General features: G+C 37.9%; 1 protein-coding gene across 1 annotated transcript in view; it reads right to left on the bottom strand.

Annotated features, from left to right (window-relative positions):
• Birc6 (baculoviral IAP repeat containing 6) overlaps positions 1-19613 on the bottom strand; it is a gene marked incomplete at its 5' end in the record, with an annotated part of 151414 nt that overhangs the window by 106324 nt on the left and 25477 nt on the right. The window contains 3 exon segments of the mRNA XM_028783179.1: positions 2474-2699; positions 6147-6296; positions 15252-16646. Coding sequence (XP_028639012.1) covers positions 2474-2699; positions 6147-6296; positions 15252-16646 — 1771 coding nt within the window.

Here is a 19613-nt window from a genome sequence, read left to right as displayed (position 1 = left end):
TGCCTGCATTTCTGGTAGACACAATGAATTTTGGGTCAAAAGTTTTGTGGGTGGGTTGGTGTCCCTATTGCCAGGCCTCTTCAGGTTCTATATCCCCACTGTAGTGAGTCACAGCTAAGTCACCCATACTGATTCTTGGGCACCTCCCTTATCCCAGGTCTCTGTCTTGTCCTAAAGATGCCCCCCCCAACCTCCTCACACCCATCAGTTGCAGATTTCCATTCATTATCATGGCATCTAGCCATCTCTGCTGTCCCTCCCCACACCTGACTCTGAATAGCCCCTCCCCACCCTACCCAGCAGCTGACTCAGATACAGTATGGACACCCACAGCCAAACAGTGGATGGAGCTTGAAGACTCTTTTGGAAGAATGGGAGAAGATACTGCAGCCTCTAAGGGGATAGGAATTCCACAGGAAGACCAACAGAGTCAACCAACCTGGACCACTGGGGTTCTCAAGAGACTGAAACACCAACCAAAGAACATACACAGGCTGGACCTAGGCCTCCTCACACATATGTAGTAGATGTGCAGCTTGACCATCATGTGGGTCCTGAACAACTGAAACAGGGGCTATCCCAAAAGCTGTCGCCTGTAAGTGGGCTATGCTCTTCTGGCTTGGCTGCCTTGTTTGGCCTCAACAGAAAAGGCTGCACCTAGCCTCAACAGAGACTTGGTGTACCAGGGTAGGGGGATACTCAGGGAGGTCCCTATTTGTCCAGAGGAGAAGGAGAGGAGGGAATGAGAAGAAGGATTGTGGGAAGGAGGGACTTGGAGGGGGGCAGTGAGTGGAATATAAAGTGAATAAGTAAAAAATAAATAAGTAAAAATTTTTAAAAAGAAAAAAATTAACAACAAAAAAATAAAAATAACATAAAGGGTGCTGGAATGGGCAGTGGTCGCACACACTTTAAATCCCAGCAATTGGTAGGCTGAGGCAGGCAGACCTCTGAGTTTGAGTCCAGCCTAATCTACAGAATTAAGTTCTAGGACAGCCAAGAATACAAGAGAAACCCTGCCTCAGATAAAAAGGAAGAAAGAAAGGAAGGAAGGGAAGGAGGGAAGAACAGAAGAAGGGAAGGCGGGAGAGAAAGAGGGAGAGAGGAAGGGAGGTAGGGGCGGGGAAAGGAAAGGAAAAAATCAGAAAGGAAAGGACAGGACAGGACAGGAGGGATAGAGGCTGCATAGATTGCTCAGTGGTCAGAAGAGCACATTTCTAGAGGACCAAAGTTCATTTACAGCACCCATACTGGACAGCTCATAACTGCCACTAACTCCAGTACGAGGGCATCTGACATCCTCTTTTGGTCTCAATGGTCATACAGATACATGAGGCATACACCAAACAGATATACACATATGAATAAATAAAAATAAGCCCCTGTTTTGTTTTTTAAAGATGAAACTTAGGAGACACTAATCTTACCTTAGCAATCTGTATCTGCCTTGAGATTTATTCCTAACAAAGCCTTTGACCTTCAAAGAGGGCTTCTATCATGTCAATTACCTGAGATTCCTGGGCCCCAACCTAGATCTATGAATGAGATCCCAGAATCTTTATTGTAAAACAAGACCTTTTTACTTCATCTATTCTATTGCTAAAAATTCTCCTCTCTCCCATCAGAGGTTAATATATCAGAAAACTCTCCGCCCTTTACCTTTAACTTACATCCAGATTCCCACTGCCCTTTTCACTTTCTCCATCATATTACTATCTTCTAAGGTACCATCGACAGTTCAACAACCAAACTGAAGTCTTTGCATCTATCAGTATCCTACCATCATCCAATCCATAACCATAAGCACCTGTCATCAATTCCTAACAGAACACTCAAGAGTAATCCTTACTATGTATTGTTGTCAAAGCTTTCCTGTGCTCAAAAGCCTCTAACCCCTCATCTTTACAATGCAGAAGTGGGACCTTACTTCCTACCACTGCGTTCTCTCTACTTCGCCCACAACCCTCCAACAACAGTGGTTTTCTTACTCTACAAGTCATAAGATACACTATGCCAGGAGCATCATGCTTGCATTGCCCATGAATCAGAATCTCTATACAGAGCTTTCTACGGGTGCTCTCTCTTGCGTGTGTGTCTTCTCCCCTCCCCAACCTCTAGGTTAATCTAATCACAGCCATCTTTAAACTATCACTATATAGAATAGAATATATCTGTTCACTGTTTGGTGCTCACTAAAATATGACTCTCACAAGAATAGTGTCTGAAACACTGACTGGTTTTACACACAAGTACTTAAATATTTGCTAAAAAAAATCTGTGAACTATCAAATAACAAATAGTGGGTCAGCTCATATTATCCTAAAAGTCAAAGCAATACAGGAATATCCAAAACTAAATGACAAATATAAGGAGAAAGTTACCACTACCCGAACGCTCAGAGAAATGCTAACACAGGTGAGAACTCCATGTGACTTTTAACAAGTGTCTCAAGACCCTTGAAGAGGCTGCATACCTGTCAGTCTGCAGTTTCCACGTTCGGGTATGCTGAGCAGCATCTCCATGGTGCTGCTGATGCAGATGCTGAGGGTGCCTCCTCTGCTGCTGTTCTTGCTGAACTTCTACCCAACATGGAGGAACAGTTGCTGAAAACCGTGGAGTCAGTGTCTCAAATCGAGTTAGCTCTACTAGAGACGTCAAGATTTCAAGTGTGAAAGGCTGGTCCACCAATAAATCAACTCCTTAACAGTAGTAAGGGCAGTATTTGAAACAGATTTAAAAAGAAAAAGACATTATTTTAGTTCATGTTTTTGTCTATTCAAAATGAAATACTGCCAAATGTATGAAAAAACGAATAAAATAAGCTAAGGAATCTTTATTCCATACTAAGTAGTACTGGCTATGGGACAGTTCAGACTCCGTATTCCCAAATCCAGTTTGTTAGAAAAGGGCAAATAATTGAGGGCAAAAAAGTCAATGGTACAAAAATAAAAATCACCACACTTAGATGATTAACTTTGATGACATGTTATTTACAAAGCAAATGCAACGTAGCAGCAATTACATAAGAAATGTCCTTTTATAAAATCATGTAAAACAGCCACTTACAAACATAAAGAATTAACTAGTCTTTGTCTTCTGTGATAAAGACATCCTCTAGACACAACAGTAGTAAATAAACAATGAAAATGACCATATTCTATACTACTGATTCCTAAAATGAACTACATTAACTAGTGATCACCAAAAGTTTACTTTTTGTGTAAGAGAAAAACATCAAAATGTTGAACTATAAGATACCATAAAGAAAAACAACTTTATAGGAATAACTCACAGCATAGCTGAGAAATGGCTTCAGTATGCCAGTCTTTACAGAGATGATTTCAACTTTGTAGCCATAATGAAACAGTAAAACATTTGTGCTATAGAAAGGGTAAGATAAACTGTTCTTTTGTGCTGTCTGTTCACAAATATTTGATAAAATGTGTTTTACTGACATCCAACCAAAAAAAAAAAAAAGAACAACAACTTTGGATATTGCACCTATTTAGCATATGTTTTAACATTTTAAAAAATGGGAACGAAACCATTGAATTGGAGTCTCACAGTGTAGACAAAATTGGCCACAAACTCAGGGTACTCCAGAGCCTGAGACAGACTGAGTGCAGGTATTGGAGAGATGCAACACTCCACCTAACTCTTAAACACAGTTTTTACTGAAAATGACTTAAGTTTCTTTTACTGAATTATTTACTGCTTTTTAAAATGTTTGTTAGTTATTCTGTTAAATTTTACTTCATTAAGATATTTGTGCTTGCCGGGCAGTGGTGGTGCACGCCTTTAATCCTAGCACTTGGGAGGCAGAGGCAGGTGGATTTCTGAGTTCGAGGTCAGCCTGGTCTACAGAGTGAGTTCCAGGAGAGCCGGGACTATACAGACTATACAGAGAAACCTTTTCTTGGAAAAAAAAAAGTGCTTATGAATCTCTGCCTGTATGCATGTACATACACCATGTGTCTGCCTGGTAGCAGTGGAGGCTAGAAGAGGGCTCAGATCTGGAACTGAAGTTACAGGGGGCTCTGAGTCACTATATGGGTACTGAAAATCAGACCCAGGTTGCCTATAAGAACAATGAGTATTCTTAACTGCTAAGCTAACTCTCCAGCCCTTTTCTTTTTTGGTTGGTTTGTTTGTTTTTGTTTTGTTTATGAGACAAGATCTCACTATGTCCCCTTGGCTAACCTGGAATCCACAGAGATCAATGTCTCTGTCTCCTGAATACTGGGATTAAATTTGTGCCACCAAGCCCTGCTTAAATTTCCTTTAAACATTAGGTTGAGAAGATAACCTAAGAGTGCATGCTAAGAGTTACAGAACCACAGAAAGAGTAACTGGATATGCAGAGGGAGAGGTACCAGGATGGGGCACAGGTCAGTGAGAGAACTTCTCTGCCATACATAAAGCACTGGCTCTGATCCACAGCATGGGGGAGGAGGAGGAAAGAGGCAATGGACTGGATAAAGTGTGACAGACAATGGGAAAGAGAACATGAAATGTCAAGAACATGAAACTGAATTATATACTTCATAAATCATTGAGTCACAGCTGAAGAGATGGTTCAGTGGTTAAGAGCACTGGCTGTTCTTTTTAAGCAGAGCACCGAGGTTATTTAGATTCCCAGGCTCCATATAAGGAGCTCACACCTGTCTGTAACTCCAGTTACAGGGGATCTAATGTCCTCTTCTGGACTGTGCAGCATCAGATATGCATATGATGCTTGTGCACAGACATTTATGCAGATAATACATCACACATACAAAATAAATAAGTTTTTAAAAAAATATTTTAAAAGAAATCCTTTAGTTTTCCTGGGCATGGTAGCAAACACCTGTTATCCCAGTACTCAGAGGGCAAGGCTAGGTGAATATCTGAATTGGAGGCCAGTCTGGTCCACGCAGTAAGTTCCAGGACAGCTGGGGCTACATAATGAAAGCTTTTTTATTATTAAAGAAATTTTTATTTAAAAAAAAAAAAGCAACAGAAAACAAAAACAAGAAAATTACTGTATTTTTTGAGAAGCAGCCTACAGTTACTTCATAGATGTCAACAAAGCCAAGAAGAGACTTTAAGCTATAATTAACATACTATTGCTACGCCTTTTGTAAAATTAACTCTAAAAACAGCAAGTATGGATGGGAACAAAAAGCAAACGAGAACATCAGCCTGCCCTTTGTCAGGAGACCCAGGTGAAGTGTGAATTCAGGCCAGGTAATACTGACAGACCTGTAACTGGAGTTTGGCCATGGAGAGTGTGATGAGCAAAAACGACAAACACACACAATGTAAATACACCTCTGCAGTAAGAATGTCTCTTAGCTACTCAATTACATGTACTATTAAGAATATTAGCCTACTCCATTGATTCTACTTAATGTTACTTCTTATTTTAAATTTTGATATTTATTTATTATGTATATGTACATGCCTTTATGTGAGTATACACATGTGAGTACAGGAACCCTCAGAGACCAGAGGCATCAGATCCACTGGAGGTAGAATTACAGACTGTTGAAGGCAAGTGAACTCTAGTACTCTGGGAGAGCAGAAAGTGCTCTTAACTGCTGAGCCTTTTCTCCAGCCCCAATGTCCCTCTCTTTCATACTGTACTCCTTAATTAAACTAAAAGCTATGTACTGTGAGGAAAAGGCAGGCATGATGGCTCTTTGGGGGAAAGTGCCTACTACCACACCTAACAACCTGGATTAAGTCCAGGACTCATGTCGTAGAGAGAACCAATTCCTACAGGTTGTTCTCTGACTTCCACACAAGTGTTGTGGTGTGCATACAGACACAAACACAGACATAGACATGCATACACACACAAACACACACATAAATAAATACATAAATAAATACATAAATGAAATATGATTTACAAAAACATAAGAGAAATTATGTTTTTATTTCTTAGGCAGATCTCACAAATAATGAGTAGTCTATGAAAATCATTTCTTTTCATACTAAGTTTGTGTAACATTTTTCAGCTACCAGAAAGGTAATTATAAATAGTATAATAAAAAGCCTGGTCAAAGAATGTCTTTCTAAACAGAGAAATAAAGACTTCATTATAAGAAAAAGAAAAAATATTACAAGGATATTTGTAATTATTTAAAACAGTATTATCTTACCTGAAATACCAGGACTTGAAGGATTTGATAAAGGTCTGGAACCTTCTACAGGTGGTTCTACTCCTTTAGAAAGGGATCCATCCACCAGAATATCAGCTTCATCAATATCATCACAGGTCCCTCCAATCTGGAGAAAATGAAGCTCACCACCTATAGTATAATAAAATTTCATAAACAAGTACATAGAAAATAGTTTTTTAATTAAATGGACCCAGATAAAAAACACTACAGCAATTACTTGTGTAAAAGAATTTGGAAATTTAGTTGCAATGAAATACAACCCATTTAGTAAAGAAAACAGCACACAGAACATTATCTCAAGACTACTAAAATGGTTCCGTGGTTAAAAGCAGTTCTTCATGGACCTGGCTTCAATTTCTACCACCTACATAGTGGCTCATACCATTTGTAACTCCAATTCCAGGGGATCTTACAGCTTTGTGTGCCCTCCCAGGGCACAAGCACGTGCACAAACAAACACGTAAGCAAAACACTCACACACATTTGTTAATAGGTATTTATTCTCATACTCATTACAGTATATAGCGCAGTAGTTTGGTACCTTTAACTAATTTATCTAAACTTTACCAAAGCCTTTAAGAAGACAGGGTCTATTACTGTGACCACCTTACAGATGAGGACACTAACACAGTAGCTATAATCCATAGCCCAATCTCTTAATTTCAGGAGTAGTAAAAATAAACAGATATTTTTAACTTTGATGTGCTCACAATGAAAGTTTTATAAAGCAAATCAAATTTCTAGTTTTCATACCTGTCACATAAAAACTTACAGCAAACTCAGAAAATATGTGAGACTAAAACCAAAAATCCATGATTATAAATAATGTTCCACTGAAATGTGAGTTTATGTAGTTACACTTCCAAAAGAGAAGATATATGTGTGTATCCAAAATATATAAATTATATATTCTAATAGTCATATAGCTTTTAGAAAGAGTATGACAGAGCTTTTCTGTCATATATACATATGACTATAAAGCTCTAAAACTTACAGTCAATCAAGGTGAGGTAAATCATGAAAACCAGGCAACTCACTGCCACTTCCTAAAAAAAAAATATGACCTACAGAACTTTGAGAGTTAAAAAGTATAAGTTTCAAGTGGGATGGCAACAAGCCCTTCTACTTAAGGTTACAGTCCTGTGTAGAACAAGTAAAGCACTAAAAACCACACATCTATTGAATTGCAAGTAACAAAACAAGTACTAAGGGTTGGACAAACTCTACCCACATAACCCTCAGATGCTTCACACACAGTCAGCAACAACCAGAGAGGCCCCAAGTTAGTCCAGGTTATTAAGCCTCCACACAGCAATGCAGAAGGAATTGAAGACTCCAGTGTCATTCCCTTCCCCACATCCTGCCTTTCTGTGTTTATAACCCCTGTGTGAATGAATTACGATTTGAGAAAAAAATAAATTAAAAAAAAAAAAAGAACAGAAAAAAAATTAAAATTAAAAAAAAAAAGAAAACTCACTGGTGACCCCAAAAGCGCCTAAAGTTAGTTATCAATCCAGTACTCATATAGATGACTGTGATTAAACTAGATGTGTCATAATATAAACCAGAAATAAACAGTGGAAATAAATGGAATTAAAGGTTGGGAAGACAAGAAAATGTGAATAGGAAATGATAGAGATAAAGTAAATACAATGGATTTTATACATGCAAACGATTTTCAAATAAACATGAGCAAACCATTTTGCTGTATTTAAAAAACAAAAAGAAAGAAAAGAAAAGCCGAGAAACAGACGTGACTATACTGCATAAAGATGTTTGACACAAAACCTGAATGAACACTAAGGTATGCTGACACAGAAACAGTAACAAACAAGCCTTCCTCCAATCCCCTTACACAAACAAAATAACTCAGGAGGGAAGGAAGAATGGGGGGAGAAGATACAGTGCACACTCATGTATTCAGGCACACTGTTGGAATAAAAAGAATACAATGAAAAGAGGAAGATAAAATAGGATAATATGGGAGGATATAATTATGATCAAAATATACTATATACTTGTGTAAAATTTAAATTAAGATAAAGAAGCCTTAAAGATAAAAACCAAGGGGGAATATAAGAACAGCCATCTGCAATAACACACTGCAAAGAAAACAGACTTCATAGAGTCAGTCCAGTTACAAAAATATACTAGGCAACAACAATCCTTAGGAGGAAACCAGACAGAGCTTCTGTAACACTAAATGCCCAGCCATAAATTAAGATGGACCAAGAAAGACTACCCCACACTTACTGAGTCAGAGGGAAAGGGAGCCAGCCTTGGTGGCACGTGCATTTGTCCCAGGAATCAAGAGGCAGAAACAGGTGGGGAAAACTTTACCCCACAAGTCTGCTCACGTTCACTGAACCTCAAACAGCAAACTGTTACCAATCAATCAACGGCTGTAAGGAGTGTGCAAAGGGCCTGAGTGACTATGGCTCTAGCACAGGACTGGAGTCACATCCCCAACATCCATGTCAGCTCACAACTGCCAGGAACACCACCTCCAAGAGATCTGACGCCTCTGGCCTTTAAGGATACCAGCATTGACAGACAATAATCCAAAGTAATAAAAATAAATGTTTAAAACCAACACCTTCCTATGTTCTAACAGAGTCACTTAACAGAGATAGAAAAAAATGTTTGAGCTGAAAACTTTACTCAGTTAAAAAAAAATTTTTTTTTTAATTTTAAGTCAGGGTTTCTCAGTGTATGTAGTAGCTCTGGCTGTTCTGGAACTTGCTCTATAGACCAGGCTGGCCTTGAACTCACAGAGACCCACCTGCACTAAAAGCATGAGCCAGCACCACCTAGTAGGACAGCATAGATAAAACAAAGGTATTTATTACTGAGCTCAAAGACAGGCCTCCTGAGAAAGACAATTTGAGAGAAAAAGAAATGAAGATGGCAGGAAAGTCTGGATAGTATAAAAGCAAATATTTGAGGTACTGGGGTTCAAGAAAGACTTGAGAATGGGAAATAGGTAGAAGTTTATTTTAAAAGCAGTATTTAAAAAAAAAAAAAAACTCCCAAAGTTAAATAATACAAATATCCAGGCACAGAAGGGACAAATTTATGAAACTCAACCCCAAGACATTATGTAATCTCTCTCTCCCAGATGAAGGTGAAAGATTCAAGACACATCTGTGCCTTCAATTTACACTTTTCTAGACTGCTGACCACTGAACAGAAACACTGGGTTTTGTTTAGAAATGGGATCTCACTATATATCATCAATGACATGGAGCGCTCTATGTAAACCAGACTGGCCTCAAACTCAGATCTGCCTCTGCCACTTGACTGCTGGAATTAAAGGTGTGTCACCACACTAAGCTTGCTTGAACAGAAACTCTATAAAGGCAAGGAAATAGCAAGATTTCAAAGATCTGAAACAAACAAACAAACAAAACCTCAATATTGTACCTAAAAAAAAAAAAAAACAAAAAAAAAAACGCTATCTTTTAGAAACAAAGAAGAGCTACTTCCCCATACAAACAGAAGCGGAAGGAATATGTTGGCTTTTGTTTTTTGTTTTTTTGTTTGTCTGTTTTCAGTTGGTTTTGTTGTATATTTTTCTAAGGTATCCTAGGCTGGCTTTGAACTCATGATGTAGCAATGGGTAGATCCTCCTGACTAACTAAGATTATAGTAGGAATCTACCACTACCACAGCTTTCACCCCGACACATTCTACCACAAAAGCTAAGGAAAGGGTTTCAAAATGAAAGAAAGGAAAAGGAAAAAAACCAGAAAGGCATACAAATTAATGGTAACAGTAGTCATACAAATTCAAGCCAATATAAAAATATAAAGAGAAAAGCTTCTGAAAATGCAGACAGGGATGGAATGCAAAGTCTCGATAAGCAGATTTCATAACTCATTTATTTCTGTTCTTATTCTTTCCTTTAAGTTTTTATTACATTTATTTGTGTCTGTATGTATGCTTGCCCAGGATTCAGTTCCCTGCTTCTACCATGTGGGCTACACGGATCAAACCTGGGGTGGCTGGCAAGTGCCTTTGTCCACTGAAATGTGTCAATGTCTCCTCCTGTTTTTATTCATACAATCCTGTGAATGTACTATCATTTCAAAGCAACTTGATATAATCAAAATGGTTCCCACAAGCTTTATAGTAACAACATCAGTATCCGTATAAACAAACCAAAACTGAACAATTAAACAGCACATACAACCCAAGCAGCTCATTAAACTACAAAAAGAAACTATAGGGACAGTTAAAAAAGAAAAAAAACCCTACAACAAAACTAGAAAAGTAGTAGAATAACGGCCTTAAATATAAATTGACTGAATAGGGAAAAGAACTCAATGTAACAGAAACTCACCGTACATCTATGAACTATGACCAACAGTAATGAAATGAATGGAATGAAATTACAAATAAATGTAAGAAAAACAGGGAATAGCCCATGCAAACGCAAGCCAAAGGAAAGCAGAAGTGTGATAACAATACTGGTAAAATCAAAAGTAGTAAAAAGCAGTTAAAAAGGTCATTATATAATGTAGAAGACTCAATTCAGCAAACAAATTTGTTTCCCTGGAAGGATGGCAGGAATAATGGGCTCCATGCCCATATCTACTCCAACTTCCTGTATGGAGACAGAAGGATCGCTGGGGTTTGCTCTGCTCATGATCAACATAATTCCAAGGTTAGTGAGAAACCCTGTCTCAAGAATAAGGCAAAAGACTCACAATACAGGACAGCAAACAGCTCCCCTGGCTTCCATGAGCACATGGTCATATGCAGAAAGCACACATATATAGAAAATAACAAAACATAATACAAAAGCTTTCATAAGCAAGTCAGCATGGTACTAGAATAAAAAGACACAAATCAAAAGGAGAGAAGATATACACCCATTCAAAAACATGCAAAAAACTAAATGGTTTTGGGTAAAGTTGATATCCACATGCAGAAGAGTAAAATTAGATCATTATCTGTCATCAACTCTAAGTACCAGCTCAAAGAAAATTAGACTTAAATGTAAGACCTAAATCTTTCTAGGCATGATGACTCACGCCTTTAATCCTACACCACAGAGACTGAGGGAGGAGGGATCCCTGAGTTTGAGGCTGACCTGGACTATACATAATACATTCCAAGCCTGCCTGGGCTACAGAATAAGATCCTGTCTCAAACAACAACAACAAAGAAAAACAAGGAAAACTATGTAACATACAAGAACAAAACAAAGGACAACTGTTTCAGAATATGAAACCGGCAGAGACTTATTTTTCAGACGAGACAAAAAGCAAAAGAAATAGATAGGGAAAAAAAAAAAAACCAAATGGGATTACATAAAACGAAAAGGCTTCTACATAACAACAGAGTTCTAGGACAGCCAGAGCTACATAATAGAAAGACTGTCTCAAAACATGAAAAATAAAAATAAAAAAACATGGGGGCTGGAGAGATGGCTCAGTGGTTAAGAGCACAGTCTGCTCTTCCAGAGGTCCTGAGCTCAATTCCCAGCTACCACATGGTGGTTCACAATCGTCTGTAATGAGATCTGATGCCCTCTTCTGGTGTGTCTGAAGACAGCTACAGTGTACTCACATACATAAAATAAATAAATCTTTTAAATAAATAAATAAATAAATACGCAATAACCAACAAGAAACATCCAAAGGAGTACAGACCTAACTTAGAGAATTAAAGAGAATAGGTAGAATGCATACATATAAGGTAATATCAAAAATATATATAAGGAATTCCAAACACTCAACAGAAAACAGAGACAGCACAGCAGTTAAGAGCATTTACTGGCTGGTCTTCCAGGAGACCTGGATTTGAGTCCCAACACTCACATGGCAGCTCACAATCCTCTATAATTCCCTCACAGGGGATAGGTAGAAGGCCTTCTGGCCTCCTCAGGCATGAATGCAGGCACAGACATAAATACATGAAAATACTGTGACACATAAAATATAAGGTTTTTATTATTATTTTTTAAAAAACACATCAAAACAGTATAGGGGCCAGTGAGATGGCTTAGTGAGTAGGCAATTGCTGCCAAGCCTGATACTCTGAGTTCAGTCCCTGGAACCTATATGGTGGAAGGAGGGAGCCTGTGTACACACAAAAATGTGTAAGAAAACCAAAAAAACAAACAAATAAAAAACAGGATGGAAGTTTCTCAAGAAACTTTCACTGCTGAAGAACCATATATTCCAGCAATTCCACTACTGGGTAAACTGTCAAAGGATACCACTGTGTCAAAGAAACATTTGCACACCCAAGTTCACAGAAGTGCTGAATTCACAATAAACAACAACCTAAGTGCCCTTGAACTAATGAATGAAAAGAAAAAGTTGTCACAATTATATAATGTAATACTACTTAGCCATAAAAAAACAATGAAATCCTGTCATTTACAACGACATGAACAGAACTAGAGACCATTATGTTAAGCAAAATAAATCAGAAAAGCACCTCAATGAAGTGACTCCTGTGAAATGTAAAAAAGCTGATCTCATGTAAGTTCACAGCGGAATGGCAGTTACAGAGGCCAGGGTCAGGGAAGAGGGAAATGTGGAATGGTAAACCAACGGACACTAAGACAGCAGCTAGCAGCTCTCAGGTAACTACTATAGTCTGCACATAACAACATACATTAACATGTCAAAAAGCCAGTAGAAAGGATTTCAAAGTTTTCTCCACAAAGACATGATGAATGAGGAGATAAGTATACTTAACATGATTTAAACATTACTCAAAAGTATGACTTAATATATAGATGTATATTACTTAATACATAGATGTATTAAATATCAATAACAATGTATAATGCTTCTAGCTTTTGTTCATTACAATTATTTTTTAATAATAATTTTTAGGGCTGAAGAAATGGCAAAGTACATAAAGAGTTTGCCATGCAATCATGAAGACTAGAGTTTGGATCCCCAGAACTCAGGTAAATGTCAGAAAGGTATGATGGCAACTTGTGATTTCAGTGCTCAAAAGCCTGAGACGGCACATGTGGAACAAGCTGGCTAGCTAGAATAGCTGATCAAAACCTGGTCTTACTGAGAGACCCTGCCTCAATGGAGATGGAGAGTTACAGAAAGACTCTCAGTGTCAGCCCTGGGACCGCGTACACACAAGCTTACACATAGGGAAAAAAATACTTGTTTTAGTTCTCTAGAAGTTGGTCCTCATGGCACACCTAAAATCCCATTGAAGAGAGTTCAAGGACAGCCAGGAAAGTCAACTATCACAAGAGATTGCTTCTTGGTAATCCTACTGCCCTCACTCTAAGAATATATAAATCTACTTTCAAATTCTTGCTAAACTGTATCTCATCAAAACAAAAAACAAAAAACAAAAAACAAAAAAACAACAAAAACAAACAAACAAAAAAACACACAGAAATAATTAAACCCTTACTGCATTTCTACACATAATAGGATCCTACAAGTATGGGCCAAATTACTGAGGCACCATTTTGGACAATTTATGGCAAGATGGCAACTTCTCAGATCCTCCATACTGAATACTACAGGGAATTCATTGTAAGATTCCTTAGCTTTTATTATACTCTGACAGTGCAGTAGACACAGTTTAAAAGACTGACAACAAACTGAGCAGAATGCCTCTCTGCCATTCATCAGCCCTGTGATTAGTTACTGACCTCTCCTTCACTTAGGTTTACTGATCTGCAAAATGAGCTCTATAAAAAGCATATGCACTATAAAATTGGTGTAATCACTAAGAGTAACAGGCTAGCACATATGCTTGGTAAGTTAAAATTCCCTGGATCCTTCTAGTACTTAAAAGAGCTACTCTCAAGTCTCATGTATCCTTCAAAGTTTTATCTTTCTGGAGGTATGCTGAATGTTCCGATTTTGTATCTATTTCTTTTTATTTTAATGTAATTTGAAGATTTTTCCCCCTCTCTGAGTAGTAAACTAGATATAACTCAAATTCGTAATCTGAACCAATTAATGCATTAGCTACTACCCTCTTTGGCTAAGCCCTAGCAATGTACTTAACAAAAAATTCAGCTTAATAACTAACAAAAGCACAGAAAGACACTTGTGTAGCTTTTCTTAAATCCACCAACACTTGGTTATAGTCATCTGGGCTTCAAGAATTGTGTGGCTCTATAATTCCAACTAATCTACCGATACCAAAGAGTATTTGTTATGCCTCAAAATGCCAGTAATATTTGTGAAAATCTATAGTGCACAGTTATTTGATTTACACAAATAAATATATGGAGAAATAGTGCACAATATCCAAAGGGGTCTCAAATGTTGCAAAACTAATTTTTACCAGTTAAAGACTATTAAGTAAAGAAGACCAAATGTCTTAACATCTTACAAAACTAAAGATTACTTGCTAAGTTGTTTTTTCCAGAAATAATGTGCCAGAAGCTTTATAGACATTATTTGACTATAACAAGCCTAAGCAATAGACTATGGGAGGGAAGATGGAAAAAACACATCTATAAGTGAACTCTGAGGGTCTTTGCACACACGTGTAGCAGTAGGAGGCTCCCTGAATATAGGTGACAACATACATAAACACCCTTGCTTTGAAGCTGCCATAACAGGAGCTTCCCTAACCATTCATATGTGCCCAGCTGTGACAAACTAAAATCTCTGAAACCATGTGCCAATAAGTCCTTCCCTTTCAGCAGCTTATGTTATGTGTGCTGTCATATCAACACACATGGGCTCTCTTATCCAAGTTGCTAAGGAAACTGGGTCCACAAATGTAGGCAGTCAGTATTCACAAAGTGCCAGGATACTAGCTCCCTGAAATTAAGCAAAGATCTATCTTGCCACACAATCCAGGCTGGCCTCGAACTCATGACCCTAGAGTTTCACTGTCCCAAGTAAACTTCTATACTCAGCTGAGAAGGTACTTTCTGAGGACTTACTAAGCTATTTACAATAGATTTCTTGCCTAGGGAAGTCTATAAAAATAAATTTAAAGGCATTAAAAACAGTATTATCTAGAAAGAAAAAATAATCTCTTACATGGATCTAAGATTCACACTAAGTAATGTACATAGACAAATGCCACAGAAGGTTCTTCAGAAGAATCAAGCAAACAGCTCACCTTTGGTGCAGGCGCACAGCCTGTCTGTGCCTGAGCAGTAAATGACTGAAACAAATGTATCCTGTTCTTCAGTCCCCTCCTTTTTGGGAGGCTCCACTTTGGCCAAAATTTCGAAGTTTGAAAGGTCTAATACTTTTACGTATCCTCCCTGAGTGGTCACTACCAGGTGTCCAAGAGTAGAAATGTCAGCCTTTTTTTCTCTCTCAATCCCATTCTTTGAGGTTAACTGCATTTCCTCAGCAGGTTCCTCACAGTCATCCTCTCGATTATCCAATATATCTGGTGGAAGCAAAATGAGCGAGGTAATTGTGTCCTGGGGATCTTTGATATGTTGGATTTTCACTGGCTCCTCTTCTAAAGTCACTATTCGAGTGGTATAATTCATCTTGTATAGAACTAAATATCCACCACTAACATTTCTCTGTTCCGGCTGAATGATCAAAGGAGCCGGCACATCTGCTGGTGACTCGTGGTGGATCACACTGATATTTGCACCATTCACTACAGCAAGATTGGATTCCAGATCACCTTTACGTCTATTACATAGTGCAGAGTTTAATTTATTCAAATTATTCAAGGCCTCGACTTGATTTATTGCACTCAATGATTCCACAGAGCATGTCCGCAGTCCTACCAACAAATGAATTCCATCAGCACAAGGAGTTATAGAGTCTATACAAAGAGTCTCCTCCTCTGCAAACTTTGGTAGCCTCAAGCACTGCACCAAAGTCCCAGGCTTGGGGAACACAGAGTTCCACTTCTCAGAATCTGGAGAGGTGAGGCTGGCGGCTGCATCTGCAAACTGCTGAATGTAAGTCACAGGTGGATCCTGTAACAACAACTGTTCCTGGTTATCCAGCTCCATTTCAATAATCTGTGGAACTGTAAAACCGTCATCGTGCAAACTTTTACTCATAATATTGTTCATCTGTGAAAAGATTTTTCCTGCTTTCTCATCAGATTCTTTGATACTATAAAGAAGCAAAACAGGTAAAGTCCTCCTGACCAGAGGAGAATTCAGTTCTGAATTTGTGCAGGATTCATTGTCAGTTGACCCTTGTTCTGATATACTTTCGCCCTGAGTTCTGCTTAAACCATCCAGTGACCTGTGAGAATTACTACTAATGGGTGAGGTAGCAGGAGATTTATATGTTAATAAACCTCCAGCCAATAAACATGGGAAGGGAATGTTGTGTTGTTCCTGGTGCTTTTCCTTTGTCTTTTCACTCTTAGAGTTCGTTAAGCAAGGGTTTGCCCCAAGTTCTTCAAGATCCTTAACAGTATCTTCAAGCACATTAGCAACGATCTCCCACTGCAGTTTTTCTGGCTGCTGGAGAATGCTGAGGGCTGTTATATCAAGGCTTACTTCCATGGCTTCCTTCTGTGATGTATGACCTTTAAGAAGAAAAATACAGCATATGAGATGCAGCAGCTGTGGTCATGTAAATCACAATCAGTACTTCAGTGAGGTTTTTCCTAGTTCATCTGGTCTATGTATTAGTAAATACTAGAACTCACAGTATTTCATGGCCAGCAGGATAGGTCAGCAGGTAAAGGCCCTGAAGCCAAACTCAGCTTGATGATCGCTGAGACCCACAAGGCAGGAGGAGGAAACTAACTTTTGCAAGCTGTCCCAACTGGGCCTTCACGTGTGTACATGTGCCCATACATACATGCATACACAAAAATGTTAAGGGATTGTTTTATTTCAAGTATTTTAAAAGGAATTTAATCAAATGTCAGATGACCCTACATATGAAAACGTAAAAATAAAAAAAGGCTGCTCAAGAAATTCAAAATTATTTTCAGCTCAAATACATTTTCTTGAGAAGAAATTAATTCTGAAGACATAATAAGATAAAGAATTAATATATTATTTAGTCATTGCTTTAAATTGATGCTAAAAGAATAGAATTTCTGGACTTCATTTCTAAACCAAAAATCCAATATTATTTGTGTATTATAACTTATGCATTCTCTCAAATACCTAAAAAAAAATCATCTCAGTTCCTTTCTCTTTTTTTCCCCCTTCTGCCCCCAGTTCCTTTCTTTTTAATACTTTAAAATTCAAAGCACCATTTCTTCCCTCTTGCTCCACAATGCTGGCAGTCACATGGAGACAACAGCCAATCTCTACTCTAATACCGAGCTGAAAAGTCAAACAATTTTGATTTTTTTTTTAATTTTCTCAACAGTAAGAATCAGTCAGTTATAACAATGAGGGAGAAAAAGCACTCTAATGATAGGCAAAAATTAAGAAAACATAGAACTGCTTTTATAATTAGGTACAACAATAAGAGTAAAAAAGAAACTATTAAATGATGTGGCTATATGAAAACTGGAAGTACAAGTAAGGAGTGAGCAAGGACTCCGTGGAACACCACTTAGGTGTCCTGACACCATGTTATACAGTCTCTTCAACATTCGCTTACAGTGCGACCCAGAACTTCCCACTATCTGGGATTATCTTAGCTTCACATATTACTAACCTCCACAACTGAAGTATTTTCTAACTGAAGCTGAAGAGCCATCAGTTCACTTCTTCTGTACTCTGTGGCTAGAACAAATAGCCATCTCACTAAATGGCACTGTCTACATCTACTTTCTAGACTGGAAAAGGTAAAATATTTTTGAAACCTTAATTAATTAAAATATATCCTTGAGATTTTTACCTATCAGATGTACTAAACTAAAAAACTTATAAAGTTATGACAAAAATTGTCCAAATAGAATAGTTTTAATCAGAATAAATACACAAAGCACATAAAGTTAGGACAATATGTAAGGTAAATGGTATGCACAATGAAACTCTTTAAAAAGAAATGATAAACTAGGTTGGGTGGCTCACTGCTGTAATCCCAACATTCAAAAGACTGAGTGGGGAAGATCACTCTGAGTATGAGGCCAGTCTGCACTACACGGTGAGTGCAAAGACAACTTAAGATACAGTGTGAGACCCTGCTCAAAACAAGCAAATAACTAGAAAAATGAATACACAAAAGAAAAACATAGCAAGTGGCTTTACTATTCTACTTCCTCTTATAACAAATGAATGCACACCCGGGACACTAGATAATCCAGCATGAGAATCTGACATCTCCAACTCTGTTCCTCCTTTCTCAGTGTATGTTTACAATGCTCTGAAGGAACACAGGACATCATGCGTGTCAGGCACTCTGCCACTGAACTACAGCCAGGCCCTTAATACAAAGTTCCTGCCAGACATAAACCAGACCACATAATTTTTAGCCAATATGCGTGTGCTGTAATACTTTCAATCACTTTGGGAAATCCTTCTGTATCTTGCTTTCTTAAGTAGTGTCAAAGCCAGTTTCTACCCGTCACACTTGTAACTTTCAGTCACAGCTAAGCAATTAGACTCTGTCTTGGCTCTCTTCCAAAGCCATCAAAGCTCAACCTGTATTCGATTCTCCTGCCAGCCCTTGTGTCCAGCCTTCCTGAGACGGCGTGTTTCCTTGATTCACATATATGATTCAGAAACAAAACTTTTCTCTTTGAAATCAACTAGGAGATTTCAAAACTTATAATATTCAATCAAAAAGAGATGCCTTTTATTATGCACTCATAATTTCGAGGTTAACATTACCTACAATTCTTTTAACTATGTCACTGAAATTAATACAGATCATTCAGAGGCGTTCTCAAATGGCATCTAAAATTTTTAAGACACTTCAGGATGAGACGACATCTCTCATTACTATCAGTTTTAGATGTTTACTCCATAATCCTCCAATAAGTTAATGGTATAAAAAGTATAGGTTAGAACCCATATTTTTAAAATTAGTCTTAAACAAAAGTATTTAGATATGAAAAAACAGCCTACTTCAAACCCTCAAATGTAGAAATTAACTAGGGCTGAGAGGATGGCTCAGTCAGTAAAATGCATGCCTTGTCGGAAAGCAGGAGGGGCCTGAACTCAATCCTCAGAATCCATGTTCAACAAGCAAGGCAAGCAAGCGTATCTGTAACCAGCACTGAGGAGGCCAAGAGGAGCAGGTCCTTGGGGATCACTGGCTAAACATTCTAGTCTAGAACTGGTAAACTCTTAAGTCAATGAAAGATTCTGTCAGAAAGAAAGAAGCACACACACGCACACACACAAATACACACTAGAGGTGTCTCCACACACATGAACTTACTCATGTAAATACATATATTACATATATGTATATTACATATATATATATACAAATAAAGGTATATACATTTTTTAAGCTGAAAGGATTTTATTTGTTACTGCCATGATCTCTTAAGTCAAAGACAACACTTCCCTTAAAAATGTATCAGATGTACCAACAAGAATAAGGGCCCTGGATAACACCACACACATTTAATCCCAAA

This window comes from Grammomys surdaster, unplaced genomic scaffold, assembly GCF_004785775.1.
Source record: "Grammomys surdaster isolate TR1022 unplaced genomic scaffold, NIH_TR_1.0 1030, whole genome shotgun sequence".
NCBI classification, from domain to species: Eukaryota; Metazoa; Chordata; class Mammalia; order Rodentia; family Muridae; genus Grammomys; species Grammomys surdaster.
The sequence above is the reverse complement of the archived record's forward strand: the minus strand, read 5'-3'. Positions and strand labels throughout refer to the sequence as shown.